Source organism: Apostichopus japonicus, chromosome 13 (assembly GCF_037975245.1).
Source record: "Apostichopus japonicus isolate 1M-3 chromosome 13, ASM3797524v1, whole genome shotgun sequence".
Lineage (NCBI taxonomy): Eukaryota > Metazoa > Echinodermata > Holothuroidea > Aspidochirotida > Stichopodidae > Apostichopus > Apostichopus japonicus.
The window spans coordinates 12,048,113-12,067,087 of NC_092573.1; the positions used below are offsets into that span (position 1 = coordinate 12,048,113).

General features: G+C 36.0%; 1 protein-coding gene and 1 long non-coding RNA gene across 4 annotated transcripts in view; one reads left to right on the forward strand and one right to left on the reverse strand.

Moving 5' to 3' along the window:
- Positions 1–18,975, reverse strand: part of LOC139978880 (uncharacterized) — a 217,031-nt gene that overhangs the window by 15,194 nt on the left and 182,862 nt on the right. The gene's annotated exons all lie outside the window — the stretch shown is intronic.
- The window catches only part of LOC139978867 (uncharacterized), a 69,083-nt gene that overhangs the window by 14,642 nt on the left and 35,466 nt on the right, over positions 1–18,975 (forward strand). For both annotated transcript variants that reach the window (XM_071989402.1, XM_071989401.1), the window contains exons 7-26: positions 1,265–1,471; positions 3,763–3,965; positions 4,782–4,956; positions 5,902–6,021; positions 6,406–6,546; positions 7,976–8,158; positions 8,686–8,853; positions 10,083–10,193; positions 10,669–10,797; positions 11,991–12,178; positions 12,532–12,711; positions 12,978–13,118; positions 13,423–13,927; positions 14,125–14,376; positions 14,846–14,965; positions 15,610–15,833; positions 16,672–16,759; positions 17,093–17,278; positions 17,591–17,704; positions 18,021–18,287. In XM_071989402.1, the coding sequence (XP_071845503.1) occupies positions 1,265–1,471; positions 3,763–3,965; positions 4,782–4,956; positions 5,902–6,021; positions 6,406–6,546; positions 7,976–8,158; positions 8,686–8,853; positions 10,083–10,193; positions 10,669–10,797; positions 11,991–12,178; positions 12,532–12,711; positions 12,978–13,118; positions 13,423–13,927; positions 14,125–14,376; positions 14,846–14,965; positions 15,610–15,833; positions 16,672–16,759; positions 17,093–17,278; positions 17,591–17,704; positions 18,021–18,287 (3,702 nt within the window). The remainder of the gene's footprint in view (positions 1–1,264; positions 1,472–3,762; positions 3,966–4,781; positions 4,957–5,901; positions 6,022–6,405; positions 6,547–7,975; positions 8,159–8,685; positions 8,854–10,082; positions 10,194–10,668; positions 10,798–11,990; positions 12,179–12,531; positions 12,712–12,977; positions 13,119–13,422; positions 13,928–14,124; positions 14,377–14,845; positions 14,966–15,609; positions 15,834–16,671; positions 16,760–17,092; positions 17,279–17,590; positions 17,705–18,020; positions 18,288–18,975) is intronic.

The following is an 18,975-nucleotide window of genomic DNA, read 5'->3' on the forward strand; positions in this document are numbered from 1 at the left end:
ATGTTCAAAATTTCGACATACGAAGTCAAAATTCAAAGGATCACTGAAAACGTCAACTGTTCTACATTTGGACCTTTCGTTGCCCTTAGTTGCCTATACTTCCTTTTTTTACGTAGTACCATCGGGCGTTACTTATAGTACCACTCTAGTCCAACATTTGATTTCGATACTTTAAGACTGAATACTGAACTGTCGAGGAATAAGGCAACATTTCGATATACAAAAGTCATTATTTGAAATGAAATGCCAACAGTTTGAGATGAAAAGTCGACATTTCGATATCAAATATTTTGCAGATTTTTTCTTGAATTTAGAGAAAGAAAAGTTAACGAATGTTTGCAACATATTACTAAACATATTACAAAAAATCAAAAGGTCGATCCTATTTATCGAAATGCTGACTTATTTTATATAAGAAAATAATTGACAAAATAGTAGTGGCTATGCACTGAGCAGGACTACCATCATTAAAGATGACAAAAAAGAAGAAAAAGTAGTCGAAACTTTCAGGGAAAATTTATAAATATGTCGTCCACTATATTTCCATACTCTACCAACTAATGCAAAAAGGGAGAGGTGTTGAAGAGGGAAAACAGGTGTGTGATCCGGCGAGAGTATCAGTAGGCTACTGTGGTCTGGACTCTGACTCATGTCCAGGCGAGTCCAAGATTGAGAAATGTATTCTCAAAATTACCAATTAAGTTTCCTACTGCTCGACGACATAACTTTGTTTTTAGCAGAAACTAGAACTAAGTGAACACGTCTTTAAAGAAATTAGATTTTCAAAGAGGACAGGTAAGGTAAACTAAGCATTACTGCTTCGCGTTTTAATTTTCTCTTTATACTTTCTCGGTTAGTAATATCTAGATAGCAAATGGCAGGATGATGTATACCTTATTCTTGTGCACACAATATTACTTAACGCCACAAATATTCAAATAGGAGATAACGTATTGGAGAGAATGAGTTTGGAGATGATGGTAGACATTGAGACTTCAACTGTAACTCTGTCATGGACAAGACCTTTGCCGCTAAGATTTGGTATGATTTCGGCCTCATTTTAGCTCTACTCGATTTCGGAAACGCATCTACCGGACACGAAAACATCCTTGGTCGTGGTTAATTCCTTTGAATATGACACAGCTCTTTCAAATTTTTATATTGGAATAATGTGTCAGTATGTTCCCTTAATGATTCTTTCATTTTCAATTATGAACATGTTAAATGTTGGTATAATACACTGTTACATTTCTCGCTTTTCCAGGTCCATTTGCTTCATGCTTAATATCTGCTGCTGGTCCTCAACGTAACAGCGAGTTATATTATGAAAAGTGCATCGCAGACATATGTAGTGTTGATACTTATAATCAAGAGGACAACCTAGGTTGTGGGACGATAGCAAGCTTCGTTAGTGAATGCAATATGGCCGGCATTGAAGTCACTGATTGGAGACAGAAGAGCGTCTGTAGAGGTAATTATGTGATTTAATTCTCATGCCTGTCGAGAAGGGGTGGCGGAGGCTTCAGCGTCTGCCCAGGGGTCAATTAGGGGGCCCTGGGAAATATGGGATAAAGGCTAATGTATGTTTCTTCGTAATCTTGTACTTGCGGAACATTTAGACCCAAAAGAGGGGCTCGGTGAGATGATTGTCAGGAGGCCCGACGTAGCTCTCGACGCCAATGTTGATTGGCATGGACATTACGTGATATCCTTGACCATTTAGCCAGGACTGAAGATTATTTGATCGAATTTTGACATCCTCAATATAAAAGAAGACCTTATTAGATTAAACAAGTTCTGGGGCACGGATTCGACACGTGAAAGATGTACTGTCTACTAACTTTAAAGGATATTCCGGGGCAAGACAATGTCTTGCATTGTTATTCAACAATCGATTTCAACCACCGGCTTCCTTCTAAAATGTAGAAACTGTTAAGTTAGCGTTCTTCTCGAATTATACGTGATATTTCCGTCATTCGGAATGACGAAACGACTGTATGATTTGCCAATGCATGTACCACGTGAGAGAGGAAGCACGTTGATGAAATTCTAACGTTATCTGGCAGTGGGCCTACATATTCTATGGAGATGTTAAGACATATGATGTGTTATGTCCCATTTCATTATTGCAACCACATGCCTAAGGTGATACGTTATCTACATGCATTTGTTGCACCAACCTTTGCTTACGTTCCTCCATTATAATGATTCTATTTCAAACTGTTGTCGAACCGATAAGGAATCGAACCATACATTAGATAACGATGAGGAGCATTTTAATAAAAAGAACATTCAAAATGTGTCGTAAATTGATAACAAAATGTCTACCTTTATCCCTAACGCCCATTGTAAACTAGAAATTTGGACTAATGGAACTATTACAAAAGCAATATAAGACATAGAGAACATTACAAAGAGACAACATATTACACCGACATGTTTACTTACATCGAGACGGTAACTTTATTGAATGATGAATAGATTTGCCCTATCGTAAAAAGAATCTTTCATGTCAAACTGCTCAAAAGGTTAAACTGTGACAACAAAAGACAAATAAGATAGTTCATTGATTTCATGTAGAGTAGTATGGGCAACAAAATCATAAATAAGGGTGTAACCATCTTCTGTTACAAACTACTTTAATTATAGCTTCTAAATTCTTTCTGATTCCCAAAATTAGTGTTAGCTCCATTTTCAGCGCAGCAGCTAAACAACAGACCTCACTGAATTTGAACAGTTCAGTAACATCCCTCAGACAGTTAATATTACACAGGCGCGAATTCGGACCCACACAACTGGTAAAAGTAATTATTAACACAACCGTGCTTGTAGACCTAATTAAAGACCCTATTTATACCCTTAGTATGCATAAGACCTCCCTACTCGGGGCTTCGAAGACCCCAGGGTCATACCCTCCCCTGCTCTGAATTCCCTGAATACGGCCTTGACACATACAAGTATCTATTATTTGTTTGATGTTGTTCTTTACAGTTAGTACGTTAAATTGTTACATATCCTAATATATTAAGAGTATCAATTGCTGTTTTCAAAACAGTATCGATTACAAAATTATATTATATCATAACATCCGACAGTAATTTGTTGGCCGATTTTTTGCGTATTAGTTATGTTAATCATGCATGCTGTAAATATTTATTTGAAATAAATGAAAGAGCTTGAGAAAATTATGCAAGTGATCCCAGTTATCCATGGTGTCGCTGGTTCGGATCTTTGTCTGGACAGATGTTTCTTCTTCGTTTTAAGTTCATTCATAAGTATCCTTTTAGTTTTTCGTTGTTCATTTACGTATATGTTAAAATATATGCCTATTGATAAGTTCATTCAGATTTCAGACCCATACATTAAAAATATTGCAACTTTTATGTTGAGGACATAAATGAAAAGGTCACTCCTGTCAATTTCAACTATTTGATTTTCATTTCTGTTGATAATCTCTATGACCTTACAAGAGGGAATATTTCCCAAAGTTAGACATGAGATTCGATGTATTTGCCTGATGACGTAACAACTTATTGTTTATTATAGCAATATTTATCTAGCACGTCAATTTAGTTATATTAGTCTCTATAACCTAACTATTCAACTGTTTTAGATTGAAAATGTTTCAATCTATTTGAAAGTTTGAATGAATTCGACAATTTTTTTTACACTAAGAATTTAATGTTATTAATGTAGTGAAAATATATAGAATTATCAAAATAAAGATCTTACATTTTTATTATTATTATAAACATTCACTAGAACTCCTCTGCCCGTCTAACTCAACTTATAAGGTCAGTGCAGAAGTTATTTGTTCCAACACATGTGCGTCAACTGCAGTTATTAATTGTGCATCTGAAGAACGAGCTGAGGGTTGCTTCTGTGATAATGGATATTCTCGTGAAGGCAATGCTTGTGTTGCGTCATCTCAATGTGGATGCTTTTACAAAGGGAACTATCAGAAGGTGGGTAGATGCACTAAACGATTCCTACAAATCATTGCTCTACGTTTCATTTTGTTCACCCAGTTGGGTCTATTTTCCATATACTGTGCTTTCCTCTTTCAAAGCACTCATATTGACAGTATGAGTAGTATGAGCAGTATGAACTGTTTTTACTGTCAGTACGAATGGTTTGAAACATGATTTTGGAGGAAGGTATAGAGTGGTGTTAGCATTGAATTGCTTGTTTTATGATTCACTGAATAATCATTTCTCATGAATCCTCGTTGTGTGCACGTTTCATGTAACCTTAACATAATTGGGAACAGTTACACCTATCTGAGAACGCTATTGCTGATATTGAGGTAGCTGCATAATAACAGACATAACAGGTGTGACCTTGTGCTACCCTTAAGTGGGTGTGCCTAAGGAAGAAAACAAAACCGTTGTCAAAAACGTAATGATGAGGGCAAAGGTTGAGATTGGGGAAAACTTGTTTCAAGATGGAGAAACGGGTGCAACGGGAAGGTCTGTTTTTTGTCGTAACCTTACGCAAGAACCTAAGTAATACTTACCGTAATGGTAGAGAAGACGGAAAGGTAACAAAGACGAAGGAAGGGTGTGTGTGTGTGTTCCTGACGCTCGGGTAGAGGTTCCAAGTACGCCAAGAGAAAGATGGCGCTTGGAACATTTATATGAATTGATTGAATAAAACAGTCAAGATTGATTATAGCCCCATTTAACGCATTCGTTTGTCCCCGGTCTGAGGGTCTTTCTTAATCGCGGAATCTTTATAATATAAAACTTGTTTATTATATCAAACTTAAATTTCACCTGTAGCTAGGGGCAAACTTTACTACGAGAACCTGTGATGAACGGTGCGTATGTTCCAGTAACCATACTCCATCATGTGGCAATATCAGCTGCCACAATAAAGCATTCTGTGGTTTAGTTGGTGGCAAACATGACTGCCACTGTGAAGACGGATATATCGGTGATGGTACCAGCTGTAGAAGTAAGCTCATTTATTTGCTTAGATTGTTTTAGATTAATACAAAACCATAATGGCAGGAAATTTGATCTTTTCTAGTTATTTTGCAACTGAACAATCTGTTTTATCATTGCTTTGTCTGGTAAAATTAATATATTAAGCTGGATTAAGCGTCGACACAACTGTACAAAACGTGGTATGGTTGCAATACATTTTGCATTTATATATATTTTTTAAGGCTTGATCTATTAAATAAAGTAGGAAAACAAAATAAGCACACATAGGGAAACAAATGTGGCAACAGCTAATTTTTTAAAGTTTACAGGGGCTCTTTATATTGTGTTCTTGACAGATAAAAATAGAGAGCGAAAATACTGAACACATAACTACCTAAGTAAATATTTGAAGTTTATAAAATGGTTCGTCTTGTTGTGAATAAATCTTCACATAAAAGTTGTTCATAAGTTAAATTTAGAATTGGCATACCAACTTTACCAGTATTAAGTTTATTCGTTTGGTAGATCACCTTTACTAAAAATTTCCAAAACAAGAAGAAGAATTTACAAACAAGGAGGCAAATAAATGCATTGTCTTTTCTTTTTAAAAAAGGCACTTTACTTGCATATTTTTAATATATCTTTGAAATAATAGAAAAGTAGGAAAGAAAGAACGGAGTTGAAAATTATAATAATGCACAATTTAGTAACCATAAAATCTGAGAGGAGTCATTGTCTCTTCGAACCCTGATATATTGTTGTAATATATGGCATTATCAAAGATAACATCATGCATGCCATTTTAAAGTTTCCTTTCGAAAGGGAATGGATGACAACAGAAGGAACTAGTCTTGCCGAAAAATATTGGGATTTATATATTATTCGTTTATGCGCTGGTCTAGTAATTGTTTGTGATTAAAGAGGTGAATTTAACAACATATATTTTATTTTATTTTCCATCTTGTGTTTCAAGGAGCCTGTCACAATTTTGAATGTTCTTCGCCAAACTATGGCTGCGTTACGCAGAGTCAAGTTTGTAACTTCAACTGTGATTGTGATGGTTGCGAGGATGAGGCAGAGGACATGTGTTGCAGTAAGTGACGCAATTGGTGAATTTATAACAAATCTAAACCTTGGAATACATTGTACAATACAGAGTTCGGCTATTTTGTGCTGTAGATATCGATTTCCGTCGTTTTAAATAAAATTCTAGTCTTAAAGCAATCATGGAGTTTTTAATATTTATTTATCGCACTAAGTTCCCTCACTGGACCTTTGTGACACTTACAAACGGTTTGTAAGAAATATTATTAAATTATGATTCCTGTTATTATCACATAATGTTCATTAAGTACGGTCGCTTTGTTTGGTGATTTGTAAAGAAAGGGAAAGCGGAAAGAACGTGACAATTTGATTTCATTTGTTACTTTCTAAGTGTCTCACCTCGACTAATATTTATCATGCCCTTTTCATACAGATGTAGAGAAAAGTTCGAAACATTGCAGCAAGGCCGGTCACACGCGATGTTATTCCGGTAGATATATCGAAAATTCACTTTTCTGTAATGGAAAGGATGACTGCGAAGATGGGTCCGACGAAGATGACAAACTCTGCAGTGGTAGGAGATCAATTTATTCCTTTATAAAAGAAAACTGTAATGAAGGATTTAGACATACTCATGGCGACATTAGAATTGAGACACCTTTCAAACATCATTTTGATCTAAGATATGTGTTCTTTTTTATCGAAAGTACAACAAACGGATACCACCCTACGAATCCATTGGTAATACATGACATATAATAATATTCTACCGTTACTTGCAACACGTGTACCTCCAGTGATAGCAAGTCCCTACCAATTGATATGAAAATCTCGTAAAATATATTAGTGTACGCATTTGTTTACGACTTAATGTTGCCCATTTGGTTGTCTACTTGTTTGTTCGCCTGTGCCTCGTCATAAAGATCACATTAAAAGAAACTTGCTAGGTGAGGAATTTGAATACAACACGCCTGAACGAATAGTATCTCTAGCTTCGACATGTGATTGGTTATTTAAACCACGTATTATTTATGGTGATAGTTGGAGTGTTTCACCCCATTCGACCAATGAAAAACGCATCGATTGCATTCAATCACTGAAGCCTGGTTCTAGCTGTACTCTCATGCATGATTCTTGAATTGACGGACGTGCACCTTGTAATACGGATAAACTTTATTTTACCTTTTTTATTGCAATGAGCTGTATTTATTGAAAGATGTAGAGACTTATGCAAATGAACGTTGACTTTGAATTACTAATTCGTTTCTTTGTAATTTAGACGGTATTATTTGTAGGTTTCTTGACCTATACTGTACATGGCAACTTCTCTTTATCTCTAAAATCAAAAGAAGAGATTGTTACGAATGTTATATATTTGGGATTGAGCAGTGGCGTAGCCACAGGTGAAGACAGAAAGGTGGAGAGGGGGGGGGGTGGAGTGGAATTGTCCTCCACAGTATTGGGGGGGGGCAAAAGGGGAACGGCAAGGGAAAATACAAACTAACAATAATAGGCATGATATATGATACTCGATAGGCGATACTTGTTTTTATAGCACTGTGTGTTCTTCTCCTCAAATGTTTTTGATCATTGGACATACTAAGCGTAGAGCAAGTTTTCTCGGAACGAGTTGATTCAGTGAGTAAAATATTTAGTAAAAGTTCCGTCCATAATTGTATGGACCTTTCCTCTAAATTGCTCACAACGTTTAACAGATGCATGTAAAGGCGTTTGTACACTGGTAAGGTTTGAAGTTGTGTATTACACATATATAGATAAAATGATAGAAATATAGCACCTTTTGTCATTTATCTATTTATACATTTACATATACATATATATAAGTCGGTGTCATCCTTGATGATAACCTCGATGGAATGCCAAATGAGATTGATTTCCCTTTACTTCCAAACCCTTGGGAAATATCAAACCTAAATAAACTTTACAAATTGACAACATTGATTCTTTTTATTGTTGTTTCCAATTGTTGCTTTCATTTTCAGATCACTGCGATAGTTTTTCCTTGAAGGATTACAACGTGACACTCAGTTACAGTCCAAAGAAAGCTCGTCACGCTCCAAATTCAACGATCACGTTCTCATGTTTAGCTAATTATGTCATTAACGGTAATACCGAACTGAAATGCCGAAAGGGTGAATGGACTGGAGCTGTTCCAGATTGTTTTGGTAAGTGTAATCTGTTTTATTCTAATGTTTGGATAAGCGAAAGATACACATGTAGTAGTCCTTATCAAAGACTAGAAGTAGGGAATAGGTGATGACATATAATATTTAGAAAAACATATTTCAGGTATGCCTTTGAGTCAAAATGTCACGTCCAAACGAGAAATTTTGTAAAACATTTCCGCGAGGTATCAACCAAACATGCAATTTGATAAACTTCGTTGAATGGTTCATTGTTTTTTTTTAACAATAAAGCACCCATAGGATCATTGTTAAGAAATTTTGTACATTTGTTGACATCATAAACCCTGATTATTTTGATTCCATGAAGCCTATTAATATATTTACATTAAGCTTAAGTCAGTAGGAACATACATAAAGATATTTCAGTATTTCTTCTTATTGAAATCATACTTAATTTATAATCTATTTATCGTTAAATAATATTTTTCATTAATTCTGTCATTTCTGGGTCTGTGTCGACACGAATACATATAAGGGTTGTACTACATCATTTCTACCTATTGCAGCACCTTGTGGATCGATAAATGTTGTCCATGGACGGCCTAGTAACTCAGAGAACAAACACGGAACAATTGTTGTTGCCATTTGTGATGCTGGTTACGAATCTGATGATAACAACAAATCTGTCATTTGTGATAATGGTGAATGGATGGATGACTTAGCCACATGTGTGGGTGAGCACTAGGTCTATATGTTTAAACAAAAGTAAACTTACATTATGATAAAGCTAGTCTTAAAAGTAAAAGAGATGATGCATTATTATATTAGAATATTTCATTGATAACATAGAAAATAAAGTGATATATCTTTAAACTTAATGAAAGTATCAATAACAATAGAAAACATACCAACGAACTGGTAAGTATGTAATAATAAATTAATTTAAAAATAATTATTAAAAATAATTAATTAAATAATTAAATTAATGATGACATAGTTATCAATGGGAACATACCAATAAGGGATAACAGTTATTGATATTATGAACATAACTGACAAATGAAAGAGAAACGATAGCATAACGATGACTATGATTATGACGATACGGTAAAGAATTGTAATATGAAATAAGAGGTTGTAAAATAAATAATAACATAAACTAAACGATGGTATTATGACACTTGATATCATTAACACATATAACAATATTATTGGATATATAATAACAAAAGATAATTTAGGTCATAATATATAAGAATAATAATAATTACATAACTGTTAATAAACATAACTTGTAAAGATTTGTATGTATGCGTGTATGCGCACGTATGTTTGTATGTATGTATATATGCAACGAATGATAAAAATAATGAAAGATATATATATATATATATATATATATATATATATATATATATATAATGAGCGATAACTTAATAATAGATAATCATGTAACAACAGAAAATATAAATATACATGAAAATATAATTACAACGCTTAAAATTATAACATTTCTTCCATCATCAAGCAGAGGATGATGTGAGCCTTTCAATAATTTAATTCCCATTAATTTGGACATAATGACTTTACAACACTCATAGGGTGTTCTAAGCTCACGTATAACTTGGGCCAATGACTATCATATCTTTGAGAGAACATCATATCCCCAAATCTTACGTCACGTTACTAGTTACATCATGAACAGTTCGATATATATATTGCCAAGATAGAATTGATAAATTAGACAATCAGTAAGAAACACCAGGCTTTTCATGTACCTCGTGACCTGTGCATACATTTTATCTTATGAATATTTCAAAGAATTATCCAAGGAGCACACTTGGATATGCGGCTTTCATTTTCTTGAATGTCCTTTCGTTTTCTTGAATCTTGATATGATGTTTAGCTAATATAATAAGACTTACGTATCTTTACTTCCACAAATTAACCGTTTTTGCCATAGATGTTAATGAATGTGTATCCAATCCTTGTGCAAATGGCGTGTGCGAGAATCTTGAAAATAGGTACGAATGTTCATGCTCTGCTGGTTGGACAGGCCGCCTATGTACCGATGGTAAGTCATATTTAGTTAGTATTTTTGAGCCCTTCACACCTAACTGTAACGGGCAACCGAAATTAAATTATTCATATTCGTTAACTAAGGACCGAAATTGATCGTGTAAGATCTTTGTTGATCTTTCAATGATTGAATTCTAATCCATCATCTGATAATTCAACATAAGTCATGGGTGGTGGGATGGGGGGGGGGGGGAGTAATTAGCATATTAATATTTTCTGCGTAGCAGAGAAAGCTATGTATGTATCATTGGGGGATGGGTGGGAACATCAATTTAAATCGAGTCCATCAAACAATGCGTTATGATCTTTTTTATATAATTTATGTATTTCAAGAGCAAATAGAGGGAACATTTAGTTTTCTCACCATAAACAGCGACCCAGGGTTGTCTTTCAAGTAAGTGACCGTAATGTCAACTTGATGGATCCTTATCTGTGTTGTTGTTAACGTTACATATATTCTGCTTATCTAGATATCGACGAGTGTGAATTACAGACTGACCTATGTGGAGAGGAAGAGACCTGTGAAAACACGGACGGTAGCTACAATTGCGTCTGTGCAGCTGGTTACATACTCAGCGATAAATGTGGGAAATGTGTTGGTAGGTGTATTTGATATAATTTAATAGCTTCATTCCTTACAGTGTGATAAATGTAGAGCATTTAGTACCCTCAGTAGTTGAAAAGGTCGTCAGCAGTGGCGGAGCTAGGGGTATTGGTCGGGGGAGGGGGGGGGGCGAGAATGGTCTGTAGGGGCGCTTTCGACACTACCTAAGCGGAGCGCCACCACAGTTTGGCGCGGAGCGTACAGAAATGTTTTAAGTAAAGATACTCCCTAGATCGCCGGAAATGACCCTTTCCGGGCCTTGCTAAATTGCAGATAAACGAAGAATAAATAGATGTCATCGCCATTTTGTCAGAAAATTACACCAACAAAATTTGACAAATGTCAGTGGGTGAGTTTGAGAGCGCAATAAAAAAGTCAATAATCACGAATAAGTAAAAAGTGGTAAAAAGCTGGAAAGGGCGGCAACAGTCCATTTGAGTCCGTCAGGGGGGGGGGGGGCATCCGCCCCTCTGACTGTATGGACGCTCCGCCACTGCACTCGTCAGATGCTGAGGCATACTCTGGTTATGTAGGAAGGTGACTTGAAGTGACGGTCAAGGTAGCAGAAATGGGTGCGAGAAATAACAAGTATGCGCCGAAGCTCTTTGAACACGTATCAAAGAGAACATCTTTCTTAAATTCTGGTATTCATTCACGGTTATCAAAAGAATATAATTTATTTCAGTTTTACATGAATTTTATTTTACAGACTGACTTAATATACGACGTAAGAATTATGGTCTTTTTTCAGAGCATTAACCCCATGGTGTATTTATTCTTTCTGATCTTTCAAATTTCCTTTATTAACTTTCACTCAAACCTGCATGTGCAAGGTTTCAGTAATATGTAAAGAAAAGCAGAAGAACAACTATTACAAACAAATAAACTCACAAACAAACTAACGACAGATAACCATTTCGAGTGGCGGGAATACATAGGCTATAGAGTAATGATAATCTGTCATATAAAGGCATGTCAAGCGGTCGAATTGTTTGTCATTTAAAATAACACAGGCTATTTTAAGAGAGAAAGTTGTACAAAATCTTGCTCTATAGTTTTCGAGAAGAAATGAGGAAAGCTAATGTCAGTGGAAATACGACAATAGTTTTGATATTTTTGCCCTATGAAGGTGATGCAGTTGTGGATCAGCTGGTTCATTTATATTCAATTTGCACCTTTCCTTTGCAGAAGAAATATTACTGCCGTTTGGCACAAGCCAACGAGACAATCGTTTAACGTATTTTAGAACATGGACAGGTTATAGATATTTTTGGCCGGAAGGAAATTCTTACGCAACAGCGGATAACTTCGTAAGTCAAACTATCTCGATACCAACTGGCTTTCCTCTCGGAGACAATTTCTACTACAGTCTCTACGTAAGTACTTTCAGTTTTTGTTAACGTCCACTTTAAAGAAAATGATGAACGTTAGCAACTATGATTACGAGGAGGCTTTTGCAGATTCTTGCGCACGAGCGAGTATCTGCGCTAGCGCACGCTTTGTATTTGTGGGAGTGTATGTATTAATTTCGGTTGGGTGGAAGCGATGTTAGGTGTGTGTGGAAGCCTTTGCCTATCATACAGCTCCTTAATAAAGATACCAAAATGAAAGACATATCTTTTACATGATACTAAGGCTTCTTTCAAACTTAGTTAACTCAAGGAAGAAGGAAACAAAACATACACGATTGAACCTTTTCGAATATCATCTTTTCCAATTTTACTTTCAGATTGTAGAGAATGGTCTCATAATTTTTTTAAGAGACACGTCTTGGTATTATTCCTGGTATTACTGGTATAGATCATCATATCCATATCCACATTCTTGGTTCCTTGACTATCTACCTGCGGTGGCTCCTTTCTGGGCAGATGCTGAAATAGCTTTGGGCTATAGCAATGTCTATTACCAGGTATTTTTAACTTATAAGTTCAGTCAATAATAAAATTAAGCAATATCACAATTGTTTTCCATCAATTTAAAATGAATGATAAATATATTAATCAAAGTAGCTGATTATCATAATTAAATACTGTTTTAAATTTATATTGTTAACTGTTAAACAACTGACACGTTGTTTGTGCATGCAAGATGGCTGATGTTTCTTCACTTATTTATCGCCGTTTTGCTTCAGTATAAGCTTACCATTAAACGAGATTCATTTAAATTCCTCCGAAGGTGTACGAAAAAAGTTCAGACGAAACCTTCATAGATAGCGTTACCGATAAAATCAAGACACCAAAGAAGCCTACGACATTCAGAGCAACGTGGATGTTGGTTGTAACTTGGGAGAAACTTATCCGGCCAGGAGGAGTTGAAGTAAGTTGAAGGAAGAATTATCAAAGGAGATGTATTGCACTTGTTTCATCCGTAAATATTCGTCTGCAACTAATGAATAAGTAATGAGAAATGGGTAATTTTGGTGCTTTAAGATTTTGCAGCAATTGACAGTTGGAGCTATTTGTTGGACCCAAAAACGTACAATAACTATCAGATCTTCTACATTGCATAAGATCCTTGTGTTAGAATTTTATTGTCTCATTTGATATGGATCTACAATTAAGTTTAGAAAAGTTTTGTTTGCATGTACTAACGCTAAATTACGTCATGATCTTCATTGCAGGCTAATACTTTCCAGGCAGTGTTACTGACAGACGGTAGATACAGCTTTGCCCTCTTTAATTATCAAGAATGTGAAATGAATTGGAACGTCCAGGCATTGTCATATCCGAATGTAATCATTGGACACAACTCTAGAGGATCGAACGGTTATGGAAGTACTCAGATACAGAATAGTTTGCCTTTCTCCTCGACGTTGGACAAATTTCGACCTGATTTACTGACTGGCAATACAGGTTTGAAAGGAAAATGGGAATTCAGGTTAGAGGATAATACAGAAACCACCGTCAATTCAAAACAGTTTTGTTTGGATTGGTATTATCAAGAGCCTTCACCATATCAATGGACCTTTCGGTTTGATCCTTGCCCTCCTTCATATTGGCAGGCACGTAGAGACTGGAGATACATTCGAACATCACGGATGTATGATGTAAAGTACAGATATCAAGTGCCTGATCATTTGACTTCTCAAATTGGGGATGACTTCTATGAAGATATATCCAGAGAATGTAAGTCGCTTTTCCACCTCACAAGGAAACTTGAAAATAGTTCACGAACTAATGACATCTCGTCAAAACCAAACCATTTATTTATTCACGAAATGTTTAAACCATGATTAAATATGTTTTGCATTTTGATAATTAAACATCCTGACAATTCTTCAAGGTAAATTGTTAACTCTTAAACGATTTTGTTTTCTCGTCAGATGGTGAAATTTGTTATCAGCCAGCTCTGTCTCGTCCATGGTGGTGGTGGTGGGGTGGGTCGTGGTGGTGGGGATGGAACTCTTGGGACTGGTGGAGCTGGAGCCCTGCTAAGGGCAACATTTGTTGTTACAACACTTACACCCAATCCCTTAATTACGGGTACCGGTCATTGTTTCAAAGCAGCCTTGCAGAACGTTATCAATATAACAACGGATGGCGATTTGACAAATACAGATATGAAAAGTGGTTTGGTAAGTTTAAGCTTCCCTTCTACATTTCTATGAATGGTATTTTTTAAAGTTAGAAATTTTTATGGTTGTGTCCGTCACCTTTGGCAAGAACTGAGACAACTTCTCGTTCAAGGGCATCGTCCATGTCCGTTATTCAATGAACTTTAAAGCGAAAATTCACTTTGCTACCTTTACGTGAATACGTGGAGGTTTAACTGAATTTATATTGCTTCAATGTTGAGCATGCATGGAGCGCGGGGTCTGATCGTAATGCAAAACTCAGCCAAAATGTCTACTATCTGAGCACTACATCTGAAATACATTTGATTCCCCAAATGAGCTACCCAAAGGTCAATCAGACATATGGTTCTAAAGTTGTTATTTCCCTTTTTAATTAATTTTCTTTTACATCATTGAAAAGTATCTGGAACAATTGGAAAAGATACTCTTGGAAGATGAATTTAAAATTTCCACGGGTTGCCTTTTTCAGAGAAAGATTTTCTACCTCGGTATCACTGCTGTTACAAGTCCAGGGACTGGTACTTCTGCAATCTGTATCGGAATCGTAGGCCGACAGCTTCAACCTTTTGGTACAGGCCTCCAGGATGGGGTGAGGAAGTTTTTGGGCAGTGTGTTTCATGTAATCATTACTTGTGTTAGTTCAGAGGATTTTGGAGTATTGGTAATGTTCCTTTTGGGCACTTTCTGATAATCTCCAAAATTGTATTATTCGATAAAGCTTTGTTGATATGGTACTTTCACTGGTAATTTGAACTAACTTTGCCCATTAAATTTGGGTCAAGGAAAAGGAAATTTGCATCACTCCTCACTAACCTGTCTCCTAAACATATGCACTCCTATCTTGGAACTGGGAGTAACATGATGAGCCGAAACTCATGTTTATACTTACGTTTTCGTTGCTTGAAATGTACTTGAAGCGGAGGGTAGGCGGTGCAGTAAATCAGTTAATAATTCTCAGCTTACAGAACAGACTGATAAACCAAAAGGAGTCCAATTGCTCAATTAATGAAAAAAAATCTTCATTTCGGCTAAAGCATAACAATAGTGTACAAAAGAAAGTTAAAAAATGACTACAGTCTCCCACAGTCTCCCACAGTTTCCCACCGTCTCCCTGTTATGTCAGGGATTGCATGTGACGTTTATGTAAACTAGTTACATTTAGTAACAGCTTGATATCAATGTTTGTTAATGTTGACAACTACAACATACCTTTCTATTTCGTACACTATCTAGGATGGTTCTTTGGTGATCCTCACATGAGAACCTTGGATGGCTATGACTATACTTTCAATGGCTTGGGAGAGTATGTCCTTGTTTCAATTGAAGCAGAAGATACAAAGAAAGACTTTTTCGTGCTTCAAGGAAGAACAGAAAGGGCAATCAACAGAAAGACCAATCAGACAACCCAGGCTACGGTATTCAATGCATTTGCTGCGGTGTTTGTCAATGCTACTAAAGTAAGTTAAGTCACGGAGCCAAATGGGTTGCAACAAAACCATTACACCGAATGAGTATGCAAGATATCTATTTCTGTCTAGATTGAACCCTAGCCTTCCCTCCACCAAATTGAAAGGGCTCGAGCGTCACAGCTTAGAAGACTCATTTACCCCATAGTTTTGTAAATCAATACAAACTTAGTATTGAAAATTTTATTATTACTTTCTTTTATCTAGCAGATTGAATTACAAGTAATTCAGTTCCGACATCTTGTTTATTTCTGACTTCTACAAAATGTTATTGCACAATACTTCACTTCTCATCATCACCCTGACTGAATAATAGACAAATTTCCCTAGAAAAAAAAGTGTCTATTCTACCAAACCATCTATTATCCCCCGTAGGACCTCTTGCGAGGTCGAACAGGGGTAAACTCCTTTTTGTTGTTGACAAAGTAATTCTTTAGTCATCACAGAAGCGCTTTCGATCCCCTTCCCCATGAACCAGCGTTAAAATCATGACCTTCCGTTTGTAACGGGTGTCATCAGTTGAACCGAGGAACTGTAAACAATTTGAACTTCAAACATCAAGTTACATCAAGTAATTTTTCAGCAATTAAAAATGTACTTTCGACGTAGTCAACCCTCCCCCATACCCAACTCAGTTTCGCCATTTAACCAATGCATCATTACACTCTTCACAACACAAAAAGGAACAGGATTCAGTCCCTGGTTGGCTTGCGATTCTGTTATTTTAAAAATCTTTGCCAGGATAGTCATTATTTTTTGCTATGATTTGGTTTAATCGTACTGGTGTTTAAGATGAAGCGTTACGTGTAAGATCTTTCATTTTGTGCAGGTCCAAATTGGTCTCGATGAAATGGATGAAGAGTTTGAGATCTACTTAGATGATGAATGGTTTAATGCCACCAGACTGAAAGAAGAAGGTATTTTGAATTATATTAGTCATGTAGAATATCAACGGTATCGGTGGTGTAACCCTCCCACTCTCCCTGTCCCACTCCTTCATCTTCACCCAAACTTTCATGTTGACGTAATTATTAGTACAATTACAGACCTAATTGATAGCTTCCCTTACACGTGGAATCCTGCCTCAAATAGTCCAGGAATACAGTCACTGTATATAAAAGCCTTGCTCCTGCTAATTTTTATTATTTTCAATCATCTAAAAAGGCAGACAAATACGCCATACCGTTGAGACGAAATTCTGTATACTGCAGGATTGAAAAGTTTCTTCCATTTGGAATGTTTTCACCTAGAAACTTACAACCACGATGATAATGGTACATTCTTGTTACGTTACGAGAAGACTGAAAACAGCTCTGGTGTAACAGCTCTTTGGGACTCTGGTATTAGTGTAACGGTGGAAGCTAGACTAGGCCTACTGGATGTGGTATTTTCTGCACCTGAACTCTACAGGAATGGTTCCACCCGAGGACTATTAGGTACGCTGCTGTCATTTATACATTAACATTACACATACTTTAAAACGTACGTTTAACTCAAAATATCTCTTCATTTGTTGTTAATATATCATGTATAAATACTTCGATGTTATATAATCTGATCATATGACCATAAGGGATTTCTATCTTCTATCCATTGTTCTTTCTTAAGAAGTATAACTCTATTGTTCACAACACTTGTGAAGTAACTTGCCATAACATAATGTATAGAATTTCATCGACATTAAATGATTCAATCAAGGAAGATTCAATAAAAGACAAAGGCATTACTTCTTTTCATGTCCTCACTAGGTGTATGGAATGGGGACAGTGGCGATGACTTTCTGAGGCGAGATGACGTCCAACAAGTGCCAGCCAATGGAGTAAATCTGACAGAGAGAGAATTATATGAATTTGGAGAAAGTTGTAAGTCTATGGTCTTTTTAATGTTACGGATTGTTACGGAACATTTATTGTTACGGAACAAGAGAAATATGGGAAAAGAATAGTGATTTTGATCAGTTTTAAATCTAAGTTTACGTGTAATTTCTTTACAACCCTTTCATTCTTTGTTAAAATTCTTTTATGCGACTCACTTATTCATTGTAATATCTTTATGTTATGTAAATGTTACCTATGAACTATAGCACAGATCGTCACTAGAGTAAAATAAATAAAACAAACACATGGTATCAATCTACTATAATGTTTTTTTGTCTTCACCTGATTCTTTCTTGCGCAGGGAGGGTAAAAAAGGCTGATTCTTTATTCCATACATCTTCTCGCCGGAAGAGAGCTGACGATGAAAGCGAAACATTTAAACCTATATTTTTGAGTGACTTAGTCGAAGAAGCAAAGGCTAATGACACTGAATTTTACAACGAGGTTTTGGACACCTGTGGTTCTAATACTGAGTGCCAGTATGATTCATTAGCCACCAAAGATGCAGAGTTAGGGGCGTCTTCCAAAGTTTCACAAGAAGTACTACAGTCAGATCAAAAGTCCATCAGTGAGTCTTTTAATATCTCTTCTATCGTCCCTCGCCACTCCACCCCCACCCTCCATAATTACATGTCAGATTACCCCTGTAACTGCAACACGAAAAACTGCAACCATCTTGCTACAGTAGAGCAAAAGATTGGCATGTTTTCGTAAAATTGTCCTTTTCTTTAAATGCATTTAAAAACAAATATAGAGAAATGCTTTCTTTTATATGCAGCCATATTTATCACGCAAGGAGTCATGTTATAGTTAGATTCTAAACATAATACATCAAAAGAAAGATAAGACGAAATTAAGCATCGATTCTTAAAAGAGAGATAACCTCTTGCTAGCGGAGGTGACGGACGGTTTAAGAAGAACGAGATCGCATATGTTTACGCGGAAATCTTATTTGGAAATTGGACTAAAGCTTCTTTGAATGTCAACAATTTCGGGGCTATTTAATGTTACATGCAGTATATGCCATATTTAGCCCTATACGGTGCCTGAAAGTGGTTAACTGATGATCATGAATAATCATGATAATAATAATAATAATAATACGTATAGAGAAATTCACAGAACAGTTAATCAGCAGTTCTTTTAACGACGCTTAAGCGACCACAAATGTGGAAGAAGCCCGTAATGTTGCTTGATATGGGAATTTAACTTGAAACATGTAAAATGTTTTGTCAAAAGCAAAAAAGATTCGTTTT